Source organism: Strix uralensis, chromosome 15, assembly GCF_047716275.1.
Source record: "Strix uralensis isolate ZFMK-TIS-50842 chromosome 15, bStrUra1, whole genome shotgun sequence".
Classification (NCBI taxonomy): Eukaryota; Metazoa; Chordata; class Aves; order Strigiformes; family Strigidae; genus Strix; species Strix uralensis.
The window spans coordinates 21,582,857-21,607,315 of record NC_133986.1 but is presented as its reverse complement, the minus strand read 5'-3'; the positions used below and the strand labels follow the sequence as shown (position 1 = coordinate 21,607,315).

The window sequence follows — 24,459 nt, the reverse complement described above, 5'->3', positions numbered from 1 at the left end:
ATAAAATCTGTGTTTATGATTAATTATTCTACTTACATTAGCAAACATTTGAAAATATAGAATCCTTTAGGTTGGAAAAGACCCTTAAGGTCATCAAGTCCAACCATTAACCTAACACTGCCAAGCGCACCACTAAACCACGTCCCTACTAAGCATCACATCTACAAGTCTTTTAAACACCTCCAGGGATGGTGACTCAACCACTTCCCTGAGCAGCCTGTTCCAAGGCTTGACAACCCTTTTCGTGAAGAAATTTTTCCCAGCATCCAATTTAAACCTCCCCTGGTGCAACTTGAGGCCATTTCCTCTTGTCATATCACTTGTTACTTGAGAGAAGAGACCAACACCCACCTCACTACAACCTCCTGTGCTGGCTTTGTATGGTGGGGTTTTTGGCAGCAGGGGAGGGGGCTACAGCAGTGGCCCCTGTAAGAAGCTTCTCGAAGCTCCCACAGCTCCAGGTCGGACCCGCCTCTGGCCAAGGCCGAGGCAATTAGTGATGGTGGCTGCGTCTCTGCGACAACATATTTAAGAATGGGAACCTGAGAGGGGGTTGGGGAACTTTGAGGATGAGTTACAAGAAGGACACCTAAGCGAACACAGAGGTCAGTGGAAGGAAGGAGGAAGGGGTTGGGGTGGGGGGGGGGGGCAGGGGGGAGGTGGACTAGAGCAGAGACTCCCCTGTATCCTATGGTGAGACTGCAGGGGCACCCCCCTGACATCCATAGAGGTCACTGGAGGAACAGAGATCTGCCTGTGGCCTGTGGAGGACCCGTAGGACTCTGTGGGGAGAAGCAGCCCCTGTAGTTGTGGTTTGGCACTGGGAGGACTGCAACACGTGGGGGTGACCCACGCCAGAGCATCTCAGGAAGAATGTACCCCATGGGGAGGAGTCACGAAGGAGAGAGTTTGTGGGGGACTGTCTCCTGTGAGAGGGACACACATGGAGCAGGGGGAGAATGCAGAGGAGTGCTGCCCCCTCCCTTGCAGGAAGAAGCAGCAGACTGACTGCACACCCCATCCCCTGTGCCGCTGGAGAAATATCAGGAACAAAACCAAGCCCTGGAAGAAGGGAGGGATGGGAGGTGTTTTTAAGATATGGTAACGCCTCTCACTGTCCCACTCTGTCAAGTGTTGGTTTTGTTAGTGTTTGAGTTCGTGATGTTCTTGCTTTCTTCCCTTAACAAGCCTCTTTTGCCTGCGACTGTAAAATGGGTGAGTGACCCCTCCCTGTCCTCATCTCCACTCCTGAGCCTTTTGATTCATTTTTCTCCTGTGAGGGGGCAAGGAGGAGTGAACTCAATCTCCTTTTCTCCAGACTAAATGACCCCAGTTCCCTCAGCTGCTCCTCACAGGACTTGTGCTCTAGACCCTTCACCAGCTTTGTTGCTCTTTGTACGTGTTCCAGCACCTCAGTGTCTTTCTTGTAGTGAGGGGCCCAATCGCATCCTTAGTCCTGCTGGCCACACTATATGTATGACCATTATGAAGAGAATCTTAAACCAGTGGGGGGAAATACATTTCTTTAAAAACAGCAAACCAGAATATCTGAACAACTTAAAGCTTGTCAAGAAAATATTCAGTGGTGCTTGCTTTACTCAGCTACTAAAAAGTTGAGTGGACCATCAAAGAACAGCTAGAGGTTTCCATCATGTTTAACAAAGGCATGCAGGAATGACATTGAAGAGCTTTTCAGATAACAGACTACTAAGCGCTCCAGCTTTATCTTCTGTAGAGGGGTTCACTTCAGCTCAACTAACAAATAATATCTATGGCTAAAGTCTCTGTCCTTACTTCCCTATCACCACAATCTCACTGGAAGACAGAAATAGCTTCTACCCATAAAACACAAGTATGCAATATGCACAGATCAGATCCAAGCCTGTTCTTGAACCTGGACATACAAATTAGAAGCAATTCTGTTTAATACTAATCACAAACAACTATAGTGTCTTCCAATTAGAAAATCTCATGATACCAGAACAATGTAGGGTAGTTATATTCCAAAGATTACACAAAAGGAGTAAATATAACAACCACCACCAAACCCATGAGGTCACACTGAAGTTTAAGAGACAGTAATTTTCCTGATAGCACAGGAATACATACTTACACTTTCATTCGTATTGAGGGTAAAGTTGATGTCTGAGACCCGATCAAAAGAAACACTACAAAAAAAAGCAGATGTATGCAATAAACAAGATGTTGTGTTATGACATGAAGGCATTTCATTTCTCTTAGGTTTCTCATTTTCCAATAATCTAAAAATATAAAAGATTAAAGAGAAAGTTTCCAACATAAAACAGCCAAATTCCACATTAAGGAGGCCTGGCATTCACGTGATTTTTCTAAGTGGAAATATTTTAAACAAAAATACAAAACCATGTCATGTCTACCCTGTAGTTAGCTGTGAAGATGCAACAAGTCTAACTGAAGTTAAGCAAGCATAACTGAAATTATACAAGCAAATCTCAAATACTGTACTCTTATGCACTGGAAAAAAAAGTAGTCCTAAAGAATGCCTAATCTGACTATGGTCTACCATGATACAGCTCAAAATCCTACAGTTTTTATACCTTCTAACTGATTTCACCACGCTATAGAAGGACCTTCTCATCAGGAAGAGAGAAAGTGGAAAAAAAGTAGTATCAACGTCTGTTTCCTAAAGAAAAAAAATTAAGCTTTTTTTTTAAACAATTCACTGAAGTTTTTTTCCAAACTGCACAGTAAATATTAGGCTTTACAGATCTTCCCATATTAAGCTATCAAGCAGTTTCACTAAAGTAATTATAAACATGTCTTAGACTAGAAATAGCATTAGGCAAACTAAATCTCTAGGGGAAGCAAAAAGAAACAGGAAGAAAAGAGTTAATATATTCTTTCTATAGCCACACAGAGCACATGACTCTTCCTCTAATCCTCATTGCATTATAAAGTAGGGAACAAGGTAAGTGGTCTAAAGGAACATAAATTTTAAGTGTGACTCAATTACTGTGCAAGTTACCATCTGAATTACTGTACAAGAGTAAACTGGTAATTTAAGCTGTAATTAATTCTTGCACAAAAGGCAACACTTAAGTAACTTTATCTGCAGTTTAATTCAACTCACAAATACATCATCAGGATACCTATCACAAGTCTCAAGAGATCTGCTTACACAAGTAGTCATCTTTCCACCAAGACCATACACTACCAAAGGCACAATCTTAAAGGAATTCCAACTCCTGTCCTTGCCAAAGTCCACTTGCTTCTAACAAAGTTAGAGTATCCTGAATTGCTTCCTCTCCCATCATATTTTAACCTATGATCTCAGCAGAATATGTGGTATAAAAAGACAGCAACACTTCCTAGATGCACATGCAAGCTTCAGAGAAGTATCACTTACTAAACATGGAATTATAGAATAGAATCACAGACTGGTTTGGGTCAGAAGGGACCTTAAATATCACCCAGTTCCAACCCTCTACCATGGGCAGGGACACCTTCCACTAGCCCAGGTTGTTCACAGCCCCGTCCAACCTGGCCTTGAACCCTTCCAGGGAGGGGGCAGCCACAGCTTCTCTGGCCAACCTGTGCCAGGGCCTCACCACCCTCACAGGGAAGAATTTCTGCCTTAGATCTAATCTAAATCTGCCCTCTTTCAGTTTAAAACAGTCATGTCTTATAGAAGAGCACTGAAACATTTTATTGTATTTTATCCTTCTAGAAACCATCTTCAAGTAATGGTTTTTACTCTTACCTGCATGTTCTTGTATCCCAAGCCATAAATTCTTACAAAAATTGAGATAACTATTTTCAGCAAGAACACCCATTCTTTCACTTTCCTGTTATAGCATCAGTTTAATTAGAACTGAAGAAAGAGAACAGTTTTTGTGTTGGGTGTTTTTGTTGTGGTGGGTTTTTTTTTTTTCACCTGACCAAGACTGTTCTCATTTCCTCATCACTTGCCCTATTTATAGGGAGTCTTAACTGCCTTGACCTTGCAAACAAAGGTAAATTTACAATTCCCTCTCTTACTGTCCCCTGCACTCACGGATGTGTTTCTTTTCCAGGAAAAATTAAGAGTAAAGCTATTCATCTGGTCTGGTACATAGATTCAGCAGGGGAAAAAAAACCAAAAAAAACCCACCACTTTGAGGCACAGAGAAAGTGGAAGTGCCCCCAGCAATGCCATGTCACTGGACAGACACAGCTCTCAAAAGCAGAGTTATAATTTAGTTGTTTATTCACAAGCACTGTGTTCTCATGTTGGTACAGCCAGGACACCAGAAACAGAAGATAAGCTTTGCTTTCCTCTCTAAACCATTCAGGGAGGCTTCTATCAATACACACAGCTAGTACAAAAAGACAGAACTGATTGGCAACTGCCTTGCATTAGTAAAGGCTTGTCTTTATCATCAGCAAAACCACAGACAAATACACAATAAGAAAGGAAATTCCCGAGACTATAGTCAAAGCCAGTGTAACATTATACTCACTTGCCGATGTCATCTTGATCAGCAAACTTCTCATCGTTGAAGCCAAACTGGTCAATAAAATTGGACGTCATTTGTTGCATCTGATAATCAGAAAAGGCCTGGCAACCCCAGGACCAACGACAGTGATATAATGATTCTAATAATACTCTAAATCCTATTTGCCCATTTTGCTCCAAAGAAATAAAAGTCTCCCTAATCTACACATAAAAAGACAGGAAAAGGATTTGTCTTAACTGTTGAATTTTTAAATGGTAACGCTGAGTGCACACCTGCTTACAGTTACTGACTTGAAAGCCAAGTAATAGCAGCTCTCAATAAGGAAGTTAAATCTCTACTTTAACCATATGTTAATCAGCACCTTTCAAAATGCACCCCAAAAAACCCAGTGAAACAACACAGTATACTAGATAAAAAGTTGTCTTTGTTCAAAATGACATGAATTTATAAACTGTAAGAACCAGAAAAGTACATTAGGTACGGACACAAGCACAGTTGCATATTTATCATGTAGTGATCACTAGAAATATCAGTCTCAGGCACACACACTAGCAGCATATATTCAATACCTACAAGAAGAAAACTACTGAACATTTTACATTGCAATGCAGGGCCACTGACTCAACTGTGCTTTTTTTTTTTTTTTAAATAAAGATGCCAGTGTCAGCTGCCAGCAGATGGGTATATCCACATTAAGGTACACATGGGCATTTTCTCCCATCCATAACAATAGCTTTTGTCCCTTATTTCCCACGACTAAATTATCACACATTCTCTAGGAACTTTTAATAGTGTTATTTCAATGTGTAAAGTCAGCCATTGCTAAGATATTCTAGAAAATACAGCTGTCACATCAACTCTCGGTTTCTTGCCCAGGTAGCTAAAGGGACCCAGTACACAGGCAAAACCTTTGAAGAAGGTGGTAACGCTGAACAAAGTGAATATGGAAAGAAAACAAGAGAATGGTCAAAAAAAAAGCAAGTTTGGATTAAGGCATTATGAAGACTGGAGGAAGAAGAAAGGAGATACAGAAGAATGAGATATACAGCAAAGATCCTATGAGGGCTAGGAGTGGGTCTGAAAAACCCTCATATTTCATAGGGTAGGGTCACTATGCTAAGCCAGGCCAAAGCAAGAACTCTTACATTTTGATCCTAAATTTAAAAATCTGATAGTTCTTAAAACTTCAGGATTTGATACGAACACAATTAGTGTCGCAATATTACACTGCTGGACAATCAATTACTGACTGTCCTCCCTATAAAATACTCTGCTTCACATCAGTTACTGAGCTTGCCTTTCCAGTAAAGTATTTTCACTGTTACAGATATTAAAAAGCACACATTAGTGATTACCTCCAGGGGAAATTAAAAAAAATAAAGGAGTTCAACAGACTTGTTGTTTTACAAAAGGTGCAACCACTAAGAGCACCACTCACCAGGATAAACAGAAAATTAAGACGAGGTTTATGGCATCAGCTAGTTATGAAACTAATGTGAAATCTTATCACTACATCAAAATTGTCTATAACAAGTATACAAAATACAGTTATAAACTGCTAGTGTATCTCAGACCCTAGGCAGTTCTAGCCTTTTCTCTAATATATTTTCAGTATGCTTAAGAGAGACAAAAAGTGGTACTAAGTTGGTGGAGAACAGAACAACAATGATTTCCTGGAATAAAAGTTTCCAGAGCCACAGCAAGACAGCACATTAAACACTGCTGTCATGAGAAACTTTACAACCCAGAACTAGGTGATGGAACACTTCTTCAAAGATGTCAGTTTTGAAGTGTTATTCAGAAACTTACAGAAAAAGTGTTTGTGAGTAAAAAGGGGGGAAAAAAAGAAACCTTCCCTTCTGGAGCAAAGGGTCTTCATTAGAAGAAAACAATATCAAACTAGATTTGGATGCCAGAAGGAGTCATAGCAAATGTAGTTCTGCACAGGCAGAAGTTCAATTTGATGAAAATAAACCGAAGATCAATAGGTTTCTTCATATTTTCCTCCCTTATCCAATTCCTAATGAGTCCACTTCAATTTTGGAAATTCCCTTCTGTTTCTCCCTTTAACTACTGATCTAGGCCTGGGTATTCTAGCTGAAGCCAGAGGCATCTTTATGAACTAATTCATGCAGCTGAAGAATGCTTTAGGTAATTTCAACGCATTTCCCATCAATGTCTAGTATCATGTCTAATATCATGCTTTCCTCACTGGGTCAGTCTAGAAATATTTAATTAACTTAGAAAAAAAAAAAAGATTAAGAAAATGGTGAAAAACTTGAAACAGCACTGGACCGTCTGCATTTCTCCAGATTAACTAGCTGGAACTGCTGGGATTGCTTAGGCACAGCAGGTCGCTAAGAAGATGCATGAAAAGCACAGAGATATTTGAAGATCTTACTTTCTCACTAGAGCTGCTACAGTTTATAGTCGTCAGGTGCACCTTACATGCACAAAAATCACTGCATCAGATAAAAATACATCAGATTCTTAAATAAATGGTGAGCCACCACCCACAATTCAAACTTAGACAAGCAATTACTTTTTATAAAAACTATAGTAAGATGCAGAAAGTACCAAAGCCAGTCTTAGGCTAGGTAGTTACTACATAGCTGTTAGGGCGAGCTGAAAGATTTGGGTTAATAAACCAGATTAAGTAATGTGTTCTGTGTAAGGAATTTATCAGCAGTCTTGTGCTGCACAGCTCCCACTCTTCCACTGGCAGTGAAAGAATTGAAAGAGATGTATATTTGAGATGGGACAGTACTATTACAGAAATGCTGTCCTTCATCATAATGGCACCAATGTTCTCCATCATCACTCATCACCAAAAATACTCTAATACCATAACCATATTAAACACTGTATCATTATCAATTAGTCAGCTATGAAAGCATTAACACTTCAAGGTGGACACAGTTTTGACTTAAGCTTTTAGGCTGGCTGATATGAAAATTCCCTAGGTGTTCTCAATTTTTTTCATTAAACCAAATAATAAATAATCATATTTGAAACACTCACAAATGAGTTGTCAAAAGCATATACTAGATTTAAAAATAAGTGTTCAAGTTCATTGGAAATTTAGTTCAGGAAGATCTGGCTATGTACACTTGTCAGGTATCAAGGGTCTATAAAGCTAAACATGCGAGCTGCTAGATACAACCTGTCACTGGAGCATACTTAGCTCTTCATTTATATTGTTTGACAGCTGCAGAGTTCAACATTTTGCCAAAAACTAAAAGCTTGTGACAACAAATAGCCAACCCTCCTTGTTTCCTCATCAAACTAAAGGTCAACATTTAAAAAAACATATCTATTAATTAGCAAAACCAAACAGAAACCTATACTTGCTTTCATAGCAATTTACATTTGCCAGAAAACACAATTAGAAGCCACCATTTCAAACGTGTACATCTAGTAAAAACTTAACACAGAAACTGCGTTCAACTTAGCCAGAGAGCTGGCATATCAAATGTGTTCTTAGGCATAATGGGTAGAGATCTGCATACGCAGCGTGGTCAAAGACTAAAAACTGGAAGGCACACCAAGATGCTGTGACTTGTGTTAAAAACCATACCCCTGAGTTTGATAAGACACAGCTGGGGGCATGCACATGTCCAAGTTTTATTTTAAACTTCCTAGATTTGGATTTGCTTGTGGTCAAAAATACAAGTTCCACTGCTTTTTAAAGATTACTTATTTTTACAGAAAGAGCAACCCATGCCTTTAAAAGAATTCAACTCACCTGCTGCAAAGAGGAATCCTGTGAGAAACCAGTTTCTTTAAAGTCAATTTCATCATCACTGGAAGAATGAATGTGGCAGGTAGTAACCTATACAAAGGAATTGAGTCCTTTAGTCTAGCACAGCTACTCAAGTATACTCACACTATCTGGCTGAATCTTCAGTTCCATTTCAAAACAAGAAACTGAATTATTTTCAGTTTTTCCAACTGCTATACCACATAAACAATCCCTGAAATGTTTCAATAGCATTAACACATATATAAATATTAGATACCCCAAAGAAAGCCAAAGCTTTTGACTACTTCAGAATGACTATTTAACATAAAAAAGCCAGTCCTAGAGCTGACAGCTATCTAAACCAAAATGAGAGAAAACTTGCATCTTGTCTTTGTACAGCATGAAATATATTGAACAGCCAGTGAATTAGCAGTCACCAAAATACACACAGAGATCCTCCTTCTTTCCTATATGTAAAATAGATAAAAATCAAAGGGAAACTGTCTTGGGTATCTACAGTATTTACAAAGACAAAAGAATTAAATTTCAGAAATCTGTAACCAACATGTAGTTGCAGACACAAATGCAGTTGTTGCCACAGCAACTGCTGTTTTAAATCCTACCCTTGAAAAAAATAGATTTCTTTTGATGATCTGACATATAACTAGTGGGAATAGATAGTACTGTCACTGAACAAACTAAGCAACATGTTCTTTGAAATACTTATCTTCAATCAGAACAGCACTCCAAAAGTAATTTCAGCTGGGACAGCAATTAGCTAAAGTAACAGTAGTGACAGCTGACCCTAAGACTACATCTTCCATGAAGGATCACTAGTATAAAGTCAATCTACAGATGACAAACTTTATACTGCACTATAATATACTGCATTGTTCTACACACTCCTAGAACTTCATGTTACAGATTCCCAAGTGAAGTCAAGTGGTTCATGGATTCTTTTCATTTTTTCAAGAAAATACAAGTCTGTACAAAAGGTGTACTGAAACACATACAAGGTTTCAGACAAGACAAACACCTTTCTATGCTGCCACAAATATCACAGGACAATGCTACAGTCAGGACACATGTGCAAGAGATAATGAAGAAAGTTGTTACCTGAAGTATATTGTGCTTTTATGCTTTTTCCTCTGGTAGTATAACAATTATTAAAAAAAAAGTGAGAGTGCTTTATTCTTGCACATCTACCATTCAGCCCTGCACTGCAATCTGCATACTAGAGATACCCTGACTTCAAGTTAGTGAATTCCTGAAGGAAACCTGATCTGTCAACACTAAGACTGTCAATAAGTAGGAAGAATAGTAATGCACCAAAAGATCTCTGGGCTTGTCGTGTCTGGAGAAGAGCTGTTATATCAATGTTCTTGCAAAGCCTGCACACTTCAAGGTAATCACATGGCATTCCGTATCACGACCTGAGTCGCCCTTGATACTGCCCCCCTCACGTAGGCACATTTTGAGAGGACAGAAGTTAATACACCTACTCCTTCTACAACTGCAACTTGTTGGGGGAAGAGATACCCAAAACCAAGAAGTTGTTTATTTAGTTTTAGTTACTACTAACACACACATTAATCCCCAGTAGAAATCCTGCCCTTACTGCTGTAACAGAAACAAGCTCAGGACTCTTAGACAGACATAAGTGTCTTCTCCAAACTCTCCCTCTGGGAACCACCAGGACATAAGGCCTAAAGATACATGAGTTACTTCTCTTGCTTTCTGACAGCTGCTGTAGTAAAAGTATAAACCTGAAAGAAGAAATTAGCATTACTCCACCCTAAGAAATAAAAGGCAGAATTATGCCAGGGAAGGGAGTAGGAATGACCACTGCAAATTCCAGCAATTCGTTTCCTCACTGTTCAGACCAGTTGCTTTCTAACACTAACACACAGAACAGGCACTTTTCACAAATAATTCATTCTAATGTGTGACATTTTTTCTCCTCGTTTCCTGGTAATATTGAGAGGGATCTTCCTTAAGAGAAACGAACTATATGGTGATTTTTAAGGCAGCCATGAACAATTTGTCCTGTAGACTTTTTAGGCTTAAGGGAGGTATATTCTCCTCACCTAGTCTTTAAGTATATCCCACAAACATTCAAAATCATGACTCATGTTGGAAGGATGCCATAAAGAGACACTTCTGAAGTTATACAGAGTCTCTTGTACAAACCTAGTATTACAAATTGTATAGCATTCTTCACTGTACCACCACACCTTGTCTAAAGAGAAAATGAACAATTACTCCACATTTGTTGAATCTTCAGCATGGTAAGCGTAAGTAGATAAGCTTAGCAAAGTACTGCCTACCTCCTATGAGGACAATTAGCAGTAGAACAAGAAAAATAAGCTTCCTGTAAAGTGTTTGGGGTAAATTCTGAGATAGTTCTGCTACACAGTCACTTCTAAGCCCGCAGTTATTTTTGTTTTAGAAAACGTAACAAGAACTTGTTAGAAAGACAGAAAAGCCTACAGAGGGAGAAAGAGAACGGAAGGGATAAAGTGTTGATAGATTCACAATCAACATCCCTGATGTAAAACAACTGAAAAGAAGCTCATGGCTGCACAAGCAGTTCGTTACACATGGGACCCCAGGACTACACACCTTGGTTCCACTATAGCAACAGAGCGCTCTGAGCACAAAATGCCTGAGGCATTGAAAGTACTCACAGAGCAGTTCTCTCCATAGCCTTCACACAGCTAACCTATTTACATATCTTTAAATGAACTTCACATCATAACAGTATGCATACATATAAAGCTCAGACCATCTGAGCATAGTAAATCCAGTAAATTGACTGAAGATGATCAAGTATAACAGTAAACCACAGTTCTGTCATTCAGGTCAGGAACTACGTGCTTAACTATTATATCATATACCATGACTAGATTCTGCTCAACAGCTTGCGTAGGACAGGAAAACCCTGAACCAAGTAAGTCTACTCATCTACCCAGCAGTAGGTATAAGGCTAATCCATACAAAAATTAAGGAAGGTGTGCTTAAGATCTTGCTCTGGGGACACTGAAAATCCACACTTTAAATCAGGTATATAACTTTTCAGGTATAAACATTAGTTCTGACAGCTGTTGTTTTACCCCAGGATGCTTTCATCAACTTACAGAAGAGCTCAAACACATGCCAAATCGTCCAGGTTTATAGATGGAAAGGACAGGTCTATAGAGACCAAAACACAGATCAAAAGTAGGATACTGGGGAACGGTATGACTGTAAAGAAATACTGTGGGGCTGTGCTTTCAATAACCACAACTTAAACCTGAGTCAGTAAAAACAAGCTGAGTTTTCTATGAGATCTGTCTTTTAATATCTCCTGCACCACACTGTACTGTCCATTACTGCTTATCTTTGAACTAAATGCTAATCCAAAGCTCATGAAAATTGATCATGCAAGGAGAAACAAAGCCTATAACTTTAGAAATCCAGACACAGTATTTTCCAGATGGCATTTTAGATACAAGAATTTGTTTTGTTGCTTCGTATTTCTATTCAACTGAATACTGTGGAGTTTGGAGATATGTTTTAAATAATATTTCACTGTTGTTAGATCAAGTACATCCAAGTAAACGATTACATATCGAAAGAGCTAATCAAAATGTCGTTAATTATAAATCAGCTTAAAATTCTGCCTCTTTAGATGACTCTTCTCTTCGCCTTGACCAAGAAGTAGTTTCTAATAATGGAAAAATTCCATTCTACAAGCACCATGAACTTCTTTGCATTCAGAGGCTCATGCAAGAAATACCATCTGTACATCATTTGGTCCTGTCCACAAGTTGCAGAGTTTCAGATGAATTTCCTATTGCTTCTATTGCCACACACATGACGTTACCATTATGTTCCAGTTGCTATATTATGTTGAAATACCAAATTTAAGTCTTATAGCCCAATTCACATAGCACCAGCAAAAGTTAATGAAGCCACGTGCAAAGCATTGCATTCCTGAAGAAGCGAGGTATATTAAAATTCATTAATTGGTCTGTTGACATTGGAAACAGCCTCTGCTTATTAAAGTCTCCAAATGATTATTCTTAAAATGTATGTTTAACATGATTACATAAAAGCTCTTCACACTTCTACTTAAGTTTAACTTTCAGAAAGAAGTATAATCACTACTGCTGTTGCAGAAGAAATAACAGATGCACAACAACAGTATGCAAACTCATTTGACTTAAGCAAGGTCAGTAACACACGCAGCGAGATGCAGGCAGAGTTTTCCCATTAAACTTGCATAGGCTCATTTACATAGTGTAGATAAATCAATTAATACCAGCTCCTGCAGCTTTAGTTTGTACTCTTCAAGCAGACAGGAGCTTTCAAGGACGCTAACTTGAAGCTGTAAAGAAATCTTCCTCCTTGACAATTGTCTGGGATGAGCTATACAAACTGAGCCACTGCAAGATTTCCATACAAAATATTAATGATATGGCTTTAGTTGAAAATTAAACTAAAGAATTATCAGTTCCATAGCTCAGCACCTAGAGCTACTTGTTGACACAAGTACATGGTAGCTGCGAAGACTGGTTGTGCTGCTGACAAAAATAAACTGGGGCCCAAGTAAACAGCAGCAATTTTGATACCTTACCCATCACTACTTACCAGGTCCACTGTATTCCTCTTGTTAGTTTCTCCTAAAGAGCTTGTGCAGAATGTCTCCCATCGCTCTCTGACCTCCTCTGGAAGCTCTAGTGTAGAAACAGAAAAAACCCAATTCAATACTACTGACAACAGAGCATCACTTAATTTTTAATTGGTCTCTTCTGCTCTATCAGATATACTACAAAGAACATAGACATCCTCCTAAATCCATAAGGATTACTCCACCTAGCAAACAAGTCCAAATTAGGCAGGTCGGCATCTCTTCACTTTATTTCAGGGAGCTTTGATACTGTTTGGAAAAAAGACTTAAGCCTATGTTTAAGGATGGCTGGTTTTAAATTGAATGTGTCAGAAGTAATCTATATTTTCTTCTCTTATCCAACCATTGCCTTTTAAGTTTGATCAAATTTTGAGGGAATGAGTAACGAAAGCCATGACGACAAGCTTAAGACCATTAACATTACCTTTAATGAGCTGTTGGACTAGTGTACTGTTTGGCCCCTTATCTGTACTATGCACAATACAGTTTGCTATCCTTGTCAGATGACCCATATAGCCATGTCGTCTTCCTCCTTCAGCCCTGCAAGAGACAAAGGGAATTCAACTGCCCACACTCAGAGCAACCGTGTTACTATATTTTATTACAAGGCACTCCACCAGAGTCAAGACAAATAGCGTAGCGATTCTTAAGCAGAAGAGTTGCATCCTAAAACCAAAGGTGTGACCAAAAAGCTAAAGTGAGAGCCAACTTGGACTGAATTTCTAGCATTTAGCTGCAAGCCAAAGATATTTGCTGTGCCAGCTTTTCAAGGTTTTGTGCTTTTTTAAATGGAAAAAAAAAAAATAATCAAGACAGACCCACTCAGTTGGCTAGACAAACCTCCCATGAACTTGACTGAAATCTCTGTAACGTGACAGCAGTTTGGGAAGTAGCTTATGTTATGCAAATACAAATCACATTACTTGATTTTCCACCATCATCATCTAACACGAGGTCACTGAAATTATGTTATGTCAATGGAAGATGTCATGAATGAAACTGTATCACACTGTTTACAGGAAAAAATTGAGAGGTTCCCGTCTTACTTCCACGACTGCTTAGGTAACAAGTACATTCAAAACAAGCAGCATGTGATGATGGCAAAGGTTATCACTTCTAATACAGGATATGCCATAAAGAGCACTTGTATTTGCCACAGTGGACTGACTTGGCATTGCTCAGGCAAAAAGACTAGTTAGCAAATGCTTATTAATCCCAGTAAATCAAACAGCTTTTTACTATGTCAGATTTTTAACAGCAGAAAGCAGTCACCCTCAAGCTTCTACAGCTGCTCAAAATAACATTAAGTGACAGAATACAAAAGCATTAAAAAGATTCCTGAAGCAGCTAAACTAAAAATACCTTTAGATTATCTTTAAGACTTATCTTTTATATTTGGAGTCACACCTGTACAAAATTGCATAAAGGGGTGAATTACTTACAACAGTCTGCTCGTTTCTCACAAATAAAAATAAATTCTCTCCAGATAAAAGCACAATCTGAGGTTTACAAAATTTTCTGCAGTAGTATTTGCAAACAGGAGACTATTTAATTCACCCACATGGTAAGCACTGGATCAAGAAAATTCTTATCCAACCAAAGAATAGTTTCAGCTTGGATCTATGGAAATAGCCTCCCATACTTCTCTCCTATGAGTCTGATTGCTGATAAAGTTGGCAGTTCTCTATAACCTCAGGGGAATACGATATAAAATAGAAAACATTTGGGAGAGCATGTTTTCTACAGATAAAGTCACACTCCCTTTCTTTGTATCACCCTCTTCACCTACTTCAACATCCTTATTTTCAGGTCAGTTGCATTAGCCATGTGTTTACTACCTGATTCACATCAAACAGGAACAGAAGTGTTTTGGGGAGTAAAACTGTCTCAAGTAATACACCAAACCAGCAACACTATCCCAGTCAACTAATTCAGTGTTTCGACAAGTCAGAGCTAACATTTACTGTTCGGTATCTCCAGAGCCAAACTTATGAGCCTTCAGAGCACTGTTTTACCACCTCAGGTGAAGACTGAGTGGTTTTTTTCCTCCTGCTACGAACACAGTGTCAGACAATGTTAGCTACTTGAAACCTCCATCCTTTCACAAACACATACTTTTAGAAGGTATTCCATTGCTCAGGACTTGGCTTTCACTGCTCAAAGTCATAAATAATTTCCAGTTGCTCACTGGAGACAAGTATTTCCTGTCCTCTCAGAACTTACGGTATGATTCTGTACTTGAAGATGGGTGGACTTTAAAGATCATAGTAATATCTTATATATGGCAAGAATGACAAACTGGTATTCTCAAATGGTCATGGGAAAAAGCATTAGAATGCTACCAAAAAGTGGTATGAGAGAAGGCTTTAATCCCAATATTAACATACAAGTGTTTTTAGAACTGGCCAGATCACTTATGAATTGGTCCTAGATACATTTCACAATTCAAGTCTTATGTAGACAGTTGCAGGCAATGAGAAAACTAGTTACTCACTGTTTCTTCTCATTCATGTCCCATGCTTCAAGTATTCGTTCTATTAATTGGCACTTAAGGAAGAGCTATCAAAAAAGCAAAATGTACTTAGCAGCAGTGAAGTGGAACACTATTATGCATTTTACAGTTGATTTTAACAAATTCTAAAGTCTTACAAGACAACTGATTTCAGGTTCAGGATAAACACTTTCATTAAAGGGTTTAAAGTTCAGAAGCAGCAGTCCTATCCCAGCCAGAAACCTAAAAGCTAAATCTACATTAATTCTATTTCTCTTTATAGATGCTGAGTTGTAATAGCATAAAGCTACTGAAATAACAATTTTAATTACTAAAAATAAGAGGAACTTCTCCTTCAAGAAAATAAATACTTGCAGCTCTGCACACATGCTCACTTCGGGGCAGCAGGAATCTACGGTGGTACTTTCAGGTTTAAACACCCTGAACTGACATTTTAAGAAAAAACAGAAAAATATTCCTGGTCATTCTATATATAAAGTAAAATTGGGGCATATTTTATGTAAAAGTAACTGCTACAATAGCCTGGAGACAGGAAAATTCAAGAGATTCCCAAAAAAACACAACTTACATGTTTCAGTAAGAGATTGTCCCCAGTGGAATCCTGATCTGTAATTGTGCCATTTTCTGTGCTTTCAAGAGGACTTGCAAGAATCAATGCAATACAGATTTCTACTTGAGTATGCAAAAAGTTATTCCATGTATACTTAAAGAACATGTCCTGCAATACAAATTCACAAGGTTTACATAAACCAAAGTCTTTTCATTAAACATAACCAGCAGTCTCACCCCAGCAAGTCATTTAAATGACTACACTGGAGCAAATTATTTAAGTTTCACAATAAGTATTATTGTGCAAGAGAAAATTTGTGACCTACAAAAAAGTCAATTCTTGTGCTTGCTATTATCTGAACACAAGGACTATCATACTGGATCAGAACAAAAACTCAACTGTAACTGGATTTATCCTGAGGGTAACCAATAATGCACTTTCAGAGAACAAAGACAGGGAAGAATGACACTCCCCACTTACATTCTTTCTGCTAGCTGCAACCCAGAGACTCCCAGAATCAGAGTTGTTATTTATAACCTTAGTAGACCTTGACAGATTTTTCTTCAAGTTTAACCTCCTAGCATCTACAACAGTTTAATGTGCTCCTCACTTCAGTGAGACTCCTTACAAATTCGTATCTAGCTGTTTTGAAGCTGTCATCTAATTTTATTCTTCTATTACAGAAGGCTACCTCCGATAATCTAGATGCAGTGCAAGATTATTAAGCACCTTACACAAGATGGACAAATACTGAGGTTGAGATACCATAATCAGTGCTCATTTAGTCATGTTCCTGGTTCTCCACATTTTCCTCTTAGCATAGGAAAGATTCGTTCAAGCTCTATGTCCAGTTATTTTAGACTACTTCTTACCATAAAACCCAAGTGATTGCTGTCACTGGTAAAATGAAATTAGTTGTGGAGATATGTGCACTGATTGGAACAGTACTAACCAACTGAAGTCTCATTCAAAATACAGGTGAAGAGATCTCCAATTTTCCTGCAGCCGTCCTAAACTAACGGCATCCTCCCATAAAGATATGCTACTGGAACCAATTACTTTTCCTAACAGTCAAGTCTGCATAGTAAAGCATGTGTTGTTTCAGCATGTGAAGTTTATATGGCTTAATTACTTTTTTCCTTATGTAACACCTGCAACAGAAAAGCATATTCAAACCTCACTGAATTTGGTTTACATGATAATCTACTTATAGGAACATGCAAGTTGTCCTCAGACAACGCATCTAGGAAAAACTTCAGTTACAGTGAAGTGAGCCATTTGTATACAAGTTGGCACCTGTCTGCAAACCCACGTTGTGCAGAGAAATTGGTACGAAAACATTACAAACATATCTGTATTAATTAGTTGAAGGAAAAAGGATTTTAAATTAAACCAATTTGTGGCAGAGAAACTATTTACACCAAGTTTGCAACTGCCTGCTTAGAAGCAGAAGTCTACATATTGTATTCAGAAACTGTAGTATAAGTTCTAGCATGTTTTGCTAGTTATTTAACTGATACCAACAACAGAAATTTTTGGTCAACCTAAACACAAAGAATATATCCTGCTATAGTTGAAATATGAGGTAGGAAGTACTCAAAGTACACATTCCACATTAACTCACCGACTCACTTTTGGCTAACCAACTGTAAGTCTGTTGTGCAACATCTTGCTTTCAGATCTTTGAAAGTGTATGAGCTACCAAGAGTAACTGTCCCTTTACAGGACAGTGCTGAGATACCATTTGGTGTGCCATGTATTATTAAGAGAGGAAAAAGGGTTTTGAGGGAACGACTTAGGAAAAGAAAGAAAACAGCAGGGAAGCCTCGAACATGGCTGAAAACTTAAGAACATACAGATGAAAAAAATAAGCTTAAGAAAACCACTTCATATGTTTATGAAGGTGTAAAGAATTAAGAGCCATTCAAGTGATCAGAGGAGAACACTGATTTCAGACAGATAAATTTAAGAGTAAAGTCCAATATTAAAAGTTCTTAAACAGTGCAACAGAAGCCACAACACAGACAGGTTAAAAAGTTACGCTGGAAAATACACTACAAATTGTCTGGGTTTTTCTGTCACTGCAGATAAGATCTTAATAGCAACCCATAAAAAGAGAGGTGGCAGCATAAAGTTCTTACCAGTATTACTCCTATGCTGTTAAGCTCTATAAGCTCCTGATTCACACTGCTTGTATTAGCCTGCAAAAGGCTAGATATTAATCTAATCACATTTAAACGCGTGTTTCCCACAGGTGGATCCAACACACCCCAGGTTGTCTTCATGACACTTTTCTGAAAAAGGTACATACACAAAACCCATTAACATATCTATTAAAAGGCATCTCACCACTGCGCATAATGACATAGTCCTTAAAAATATATACAATCAGTCCTTGAGCAACAGTCTTACCTTCATTCTGCAGAAAAACAGTTTTTAGTTCTGAACACTAGAGCATATTTTAACTCCATAGACAAGAAGCACTAAGAACAGCCACATGAAACCAATGATATTGTAAAAGTTGTTTGTTAACTACAGACAGGATCTGAAAGTAGAGGTATTCTACCCAGCCTTGAAAGGAATTAGGAGAAACTTCCTAGGAATTGCTTCTCACTGGTTAATACATGTACAGCTATAGTCTACACTGCTACAATACACACCAAACGGCTAGGTGGACAGTCTCTAAATACATTACAATGCCTCCACAACCCTAACTTCATGTACTTGAAAACAATTTCATTAAGCAACAAGTTTCTCTGGTGTCTTATTCTAATACCACACACAAAACAAGCTCCATCTGTGGTCTTTGAAGGACTTCCAACGCAGCAAGAATCTCTTTCGATACACTAACGGGTTCTTGTACTACAGCTGTAAGCTTCATGGTTCTTAAATTGACATTTTAGCTGGCTGACAAAACAGAATTGTTGGCATACAGCTAAGTGCCAGCCAGTGAGAAAAACCTGGTATTAGCTACCGTAAGAGCTAAAAATCCAGTAGCAAATATGCAATGAGCAGGGGACTTGGTAATGAAAGTGTTTTCCTATCTTCAGGCACAAACACATTTCGACAAGACCACTATTGCCTTCTGTAACACCGGACGCCATTTCTGCCTAACCAGCGCCACCCCTCCATCAGAAAAAAGATGACTGACATCCTGCTAGTTCATTTAGTCTGTTCCTCACAGAAGGCAAAAATCTAAGGATGCTCATTTAACTAGTGCTCAAAATGAGCAACCAATTCAGTAACTTCACTAGATGACTTATTCAAATGCTAAGTGTGTCCAACCATCAGAAAATAAACAAGTATTTTATGTGAGCCTGCATCTACTTTTATCTTGCCATGTTGTTGCAATAAAGATAAGACAGTTTCTTTGCATTTTATTACTTCTTCTGCATTTGGAAGTCTTGAGGTCTCATCTTCTCCAAGCTAAATTAAAACTTTAACACTACCCTGACAGCCCCTCTCCCAGTCTGGTATTTTATACACCTCCAGTCTTTACTTTCACTTTGGCCCATAGGGCCTTCTCTCTTACGGACTGTGGCACCCAGTTCAAGGTGCAGCGGTCTACCTGAAATTCTGACAGTGAAAGCCTGAGTCGAAAAATATAAATGGATCATAAGTAAAGCCCCTAGCTATACATCTCGTATTTATCTTTTGCAATAGCATGACATCGATAAGTTGCTTAAATCAGTTAAAAAGCCCAAAGAATTGAACACGCCTGGAGTGCAGGGTGCATGCCATGGAGCTGGTCTACTTGGGTCCTGGGCAAGTCTAGAGAAACTGTGCAGGCCTCATGTGGGCCATGCCAGAGTTCCAAACAACTGAAGCATCCACAGTCTGTGTTTCCTATCCGGGTAGGATTTCCAAGCAGAAAACAGGACCCATCTTGAGAATATATAGCAAATCTCTTTTCATTGCTTTCAGAAAGAAGCAATTGCTTCAAGGCTATTCTGCCAATTAAACAAAGTTTAAGCTGGAAAAGCGTATCAATTAGCATGACACATTGGCTCAGGGGCAACAATAATGAATAGCAAAGTTCACAACAGGCTGGAGAGAAGCCTGGGCAGTTGCCCGTAAGTTGTCAAACTGGGTTTTGTTTGTTATTATAACCTGACTAAAATAGTCACACAGTGACAGTCTTGTTTCAATTAGTTTGGTAACATAAGGTTTCACTTACTTTTGGAGGCTCAAGTAGGAGTTCATGGAAGGATGAAAGTCGTGCTTTTATGGCTTCTAAAACACTTTTGTTGACTGAGTATGTTGAATTGCTCATGCCTGGAGGACAGATCTCTATATGGCCTTCAAATCTAAACACACAAGCAAAATCTAGTAATTAGTATCAAAACTAGTGGTAAAATATCTTTAAGGTATTGTTTTGAGAGTGTCACAGTTCTGAAGGCAAGTGAAAAGAACAAAGAGCCAAGTAAAAACATAAGGTTACAAATATAAATTAAGTGTGAAGTAATGGTTGAACAAGATTTTTTCCAAACACCAGCCCTAGTATTTTTAGGTTTATTGTGCTTGAAATCTCAAATATGGTTTTGAGATTAAAGATTACAGCTGTTCTATTTCCTCTTTTGAGGCAGATAGAGAGCTTCACTCATCTACCCTGAAGAACATAAACAAGCTGAACATACCAGAGATCTGTTCACCGGTTTCTGTAAGTGAAGTTGTAATAAAATGCCAAGTAACTTTTTAAAAATACCCACTCACTGCACTGTACATATTTACTCTTTTCTGTGTATCCAGAAACAAATTGATGAAATATATTTAGCCCAATCTGTCAAGTAGCACTTAAACTACCTTCTAGAAAAAAACACAGAAAGACCAGTCACTCAGTGGTAGTAATGCCAACTGCAAGCACTTGGTTTGCCCTTTTACTTCTCCAGTTATAACAGGCCACAGAAATGGTTCAGTCATAAGTACACGGAAGACACTTACTATTGCTGAATAGTAGTTTAGTTAAATTATGCAGGCATAATTTAAGTGAAATAAGAACACTTACGTCTGTCGTCTTGTCTCAAGTAAGGTCAATAGTATTTGGATTGCACTGACTATTGCAGATTCATTTTTTTCTTTATGAAAAATATTAGACAGCAGCTGCTCTATGATTTCTCGTCTGAAAAGAAAAGCATTGGCATCAGATATAACACTACTTCAGGATACAGCTGTTAACAGAAGCAGATACTTGTAAAATTAATAAGAGGATAATAAAAAGAAAACTAATAGCTATTTCAAGCTAGCAGGTACAATCACTCCCATCCTCACTGCCCAAGCCATTTTCCCATCCTTCTACTGCTCTAGTTTTCTGATCTGACAACCAACTACAAAAAGGGAGTTTTCAATCAGATCAAAAACCTGATTAAGCTTGCCCTAACAGCCACGCAAACTTAAATGTATAACCAGCAAAAGAAAGAAGGGAATACAGGAGACTCTTTTCTGGCACACTCAGATTAACTTAAAACAAGTAACAGACCAAAGCCAAACTCTCCCTTACATACTCTGCGCAGCATCAAGCTGACCTTCACATATCTGATCCCACTGACTTCAGCAATGCCAAAAGCCCCCCAAGGAAGTCCTCCAGGTGGGCTCTGCTTATTTGCCAAGTTACTTGAGACAGAGGACAGGTAGCCAGGAAAATTTACCTGAAAAGCAGAGTTTGCCATTCCTAGAGGTTTTCAAGGTCAAAAGTTTAATCTGTGTTTTTTTATGAACTGAAAATAAAATCAGAAATGCAGCAAACAACTTACTTCTCTAGACTTGCAAGCAGTGGATCTGGTTCTGAACTGTTCTGTACTTGTAACATCTGGTCTCTGCTTAGACGAATAATTTCACAGAGTGACTGTGATGCATTTGAATGCCTCTGGAACAGAAAAACATAGCTTTTCACTATAAGAGTAATAACATGCTGGACTGTAATTCTTCAAGTAAAAAAGGTGAAAGGGTCAATTTGAGCAAGAGCCTCTCTTGCCTGAATGTGTTTTGGGTAATAGCTTTATGCCATAACTAAACGTTAACAAGGCAAAAAAAGTTATGAGGCATTCGGCAAGAAAAAAAACCCACACACCCTCCCTCAAATGACCACACTTAAATACTGAAATCAGCTTACTGAGAAAAGCAAGCAGAAAACAGTAAAACTAAAAGTTCTAACACTATGTTGTACAGCAACTTGCTGAACAGATAGGCCCAGAAGAGTGTCAGACCAATACTTACATCTTCATCTTGAGATGGATGCACAATTTCCACAAGCCGCTGGATAATTCTCTCCTCATTTAGCCACTGTAAAAGTGTTTGTGGGTGTTAGTAAGAATGTTATCCAAGTGAATAAATTAAAAGTAATGAAATTAAAAGTAGTCATTTGACAATTGCCATGAATCATACTGTCAATACTTCTAAACAAGAACTAACAATACTTCAGAGAAAATGAAAAAAGTAAAATTAGTGTTTCTGAGCAACTATAAAAAAAGAAAGCCTTAGGCATATTTTTTAAATAAACCTTCTGTTGTCAAAAAAAGTGTTCAGTAAGGTCCAAAACATTTTTAAAACTGCATCTGGCAGTTTTAAGTTATATATTAAAGACCAGTGGAAGAGATGAGCCACTCAGGTTCTAAGTTGTCCCCATGAGTGCTGTGACTCCACTAGAAAAGCACTGGCAGCTCCAAGGAAAAAAAATAAAAAAACCCCACACATCTAATTTCAGCACATTTAAGAAATAAACTTAGTAAAACCAGCAGAAGATAAGCCATCTTACAGTTCACATATGTGAGACAAAAATCCTTTGAGACATTTTACTTACATTTAACACCTCTTGCCGGGGCTGTGGAGGTTCTATGCAAGTCAGTAGCCTGAGCAACAAGTCCATTATAGCAGAGGTCCCTATGTGCTTAATAATGAGGTCTACAAAATCGTGTTTCCTCTTTAAAAAATCCACAATCTAGAAATTAAGAAGAAGCTTACACTTGCTTATCTGTATTTTACACAGTAAATTACACCAACCAGTTTTAGTTTCTCTTACCAAATGGAGAAAATAAGTGAGAAACACTTAAAAGCTTGCAGTACAAGGCAAGATAAAATAACACACACATACAGAGTAGCAGAAGTGGCACAGGGCAGATCCATACTATGTACAGTGTATCTTGGGCCTCCTCTCAAGCCCAACTTGCTGACCATAAACTACTTATAATCCAATGCACACTCAGCTTTCCTTTTTTGCATTAATTACTCTCATCCCTGCTTAGCGAGCAGAGCTCAACACAGTAAAACCTTAACATAATACAAACAAATACAGAGCTTGCTAAATTAAAGTCACAAAAAATGGAGTCACAAACTTAATTTGTTCTGGTATGAGAGCCAGTCATTGCAGCTGTTTGCAGTATTGGGCCACGTGAACACAGAGTACAACATTTCTGAACAAGGACTCCAAAGGTCTCCCACACTGTTCTACAACAATTCTTCACGCCAAATTAGACCCACTCCCACCGATTCAATTCACTTACCTTCACCTCTAACAGCAATTCATGCAAATATCAACACATAAAATACGGAGCTAAGTTAAGCCAAAAGGTAAGCACTCACACACTGATGATTCAAATAGCTCAGGCAAATCTGAGTCAAATACATCTCACTCATCCAGAAATATTTTTTAATCCTGAGCATAAAAAGTTAGTGTCTTCAGATAGTACAGGAAGTTGAATGCTCTTTTCTGACTGCTGCTAGCCCTCAAATGTCTAGTCTTAGAGCAGCATTGCCAAGTACTACAACTTTATTAGAGCAGTTGTTAAACTGAAGAACTTGTAAATATTTACCTGTTCTGGTTTTCTGCTTATAAGAATACTTAGCACCTTGCTGAAGAAACTGGCCAGTAAAGGGTTTAAAGGAGATTCATTTAAGAGGAAGCTGTACAGTTTCATAAGTAAGGATTCTTCTTCCCCCAGCCTATCATTGATCTGTGAGACATCCGATGTAAGCAGCTCACATGATATGTTTGGATATCTGAGGAAAAGGAAAAAAATTATCCATCACTCATACTTCAAAGTTGTCCTACTTCCAGCTCAGAACCTGGTAAGGCTTCTAACCGAGTTTTCAAGCAGGGTTGTTCAGCACTATTTAAAGCAAACTACTGCAAGATAACATAACTGCATGTTCAGCCTTTCATTTAAGAAACAGACTACTCTGTTATTCAGTAGCAACGGGACAAGATCTATTGTTAAATCCATCTGTTCAAATACTGATCTCTCATTTCAGAAGCCACTATTTTGAAGGGCAAAAAGTCAGTTACAAGAAGTTAAGCAGACTGATAGTACTGGACTGATACTGGGGAGGGAGTAGTGTGTTTGCCCCTTTCTAATATAACAGGGATTATATTAAAAAGGTCAAAAGGAATAGCTTCAGGATTTTTTTATATATATATATACTGCAATTACGTAGAAACTCAGTAAACTAGTTGAAGTTTGACAAAGCCTGCAAAACTAGGTAGTACTGCTTCATGACACAGTCACAAGTACAGTT

General features: G+C 38.3%; 1 protein-coding gene across 16 annotated transcripts in view; it reads right to left on the bottom strand.

Moving 5' to 3' along the window:
* Nucleotides 1-24,459, bottom strand: part of PPP6R3 (protein phosphatase 6 regulatory subunit 3) — a 64,312-nt gene that overhangs the window by 13,295 nt on the left and 26,558 nt on the right. For 11 of the 16 annotated variants that reach the window (XR_012630934.1, XM_074884670.1, XM_074884673.1 and 8 more), the window contains 14 exons: nt 23,757-23,943; nt 22,748-22,885; nt 22,165-22,230; nt 21,702-21,814; nt 20,957-21,070; nt 20,129-20,258; nt 18,093-18,245; nt 15,970-16,119; nt 15,384-15,448; nt 13,314-13,429; nt 12,850-12,935; nt 8,221-8,307; nt 4,479-4,576; nt 2,114-2,168 (listed from right to left, as the gene is read on the bottom strand). Coding sequence is in view for 15 of the 16 variants with exons in the window: in XM_074884670.1 (XP_074740771.1) it covers nt 2,114-2,168; nt 4,479-4,576; nt 8,221-8,307; nt 12,850-12,935; nt 13,314-13,429; nt 15,384-15,448; nt 15,970-16,119; nt 18,093-18,245; nt 20,129-20,258; nt 20,957-21,070; nt 21,702-21,814; nt 22,165-22,230; nt 22,748-22,885; nt 23,757-23,943 (1,558 nt within the window). In the remaining variant the exon portion in view is untranslated. The remainder of the gene's footprint in view (nt 1-2,113; nt 2,169-4,478; nt 4,577-8,220; nt 8,308-12,849; nt 12,936-13,313; nt 13,430-15,383; nt 15,449-15,969; nt 16,120-18,092; nt 18,246-20,128; nt 20,259-20,956; nt 21,071-21,701; nt 21,815-22,164; nt 22,231-22,747; nt 22,886-23,756; nt 23,944-24,459) is intronic. The other 5 variants (XM_074884680.1, XM_074884683.1, XM_074884684.1 and 2 more) reach the window with 2 other exon arrangements.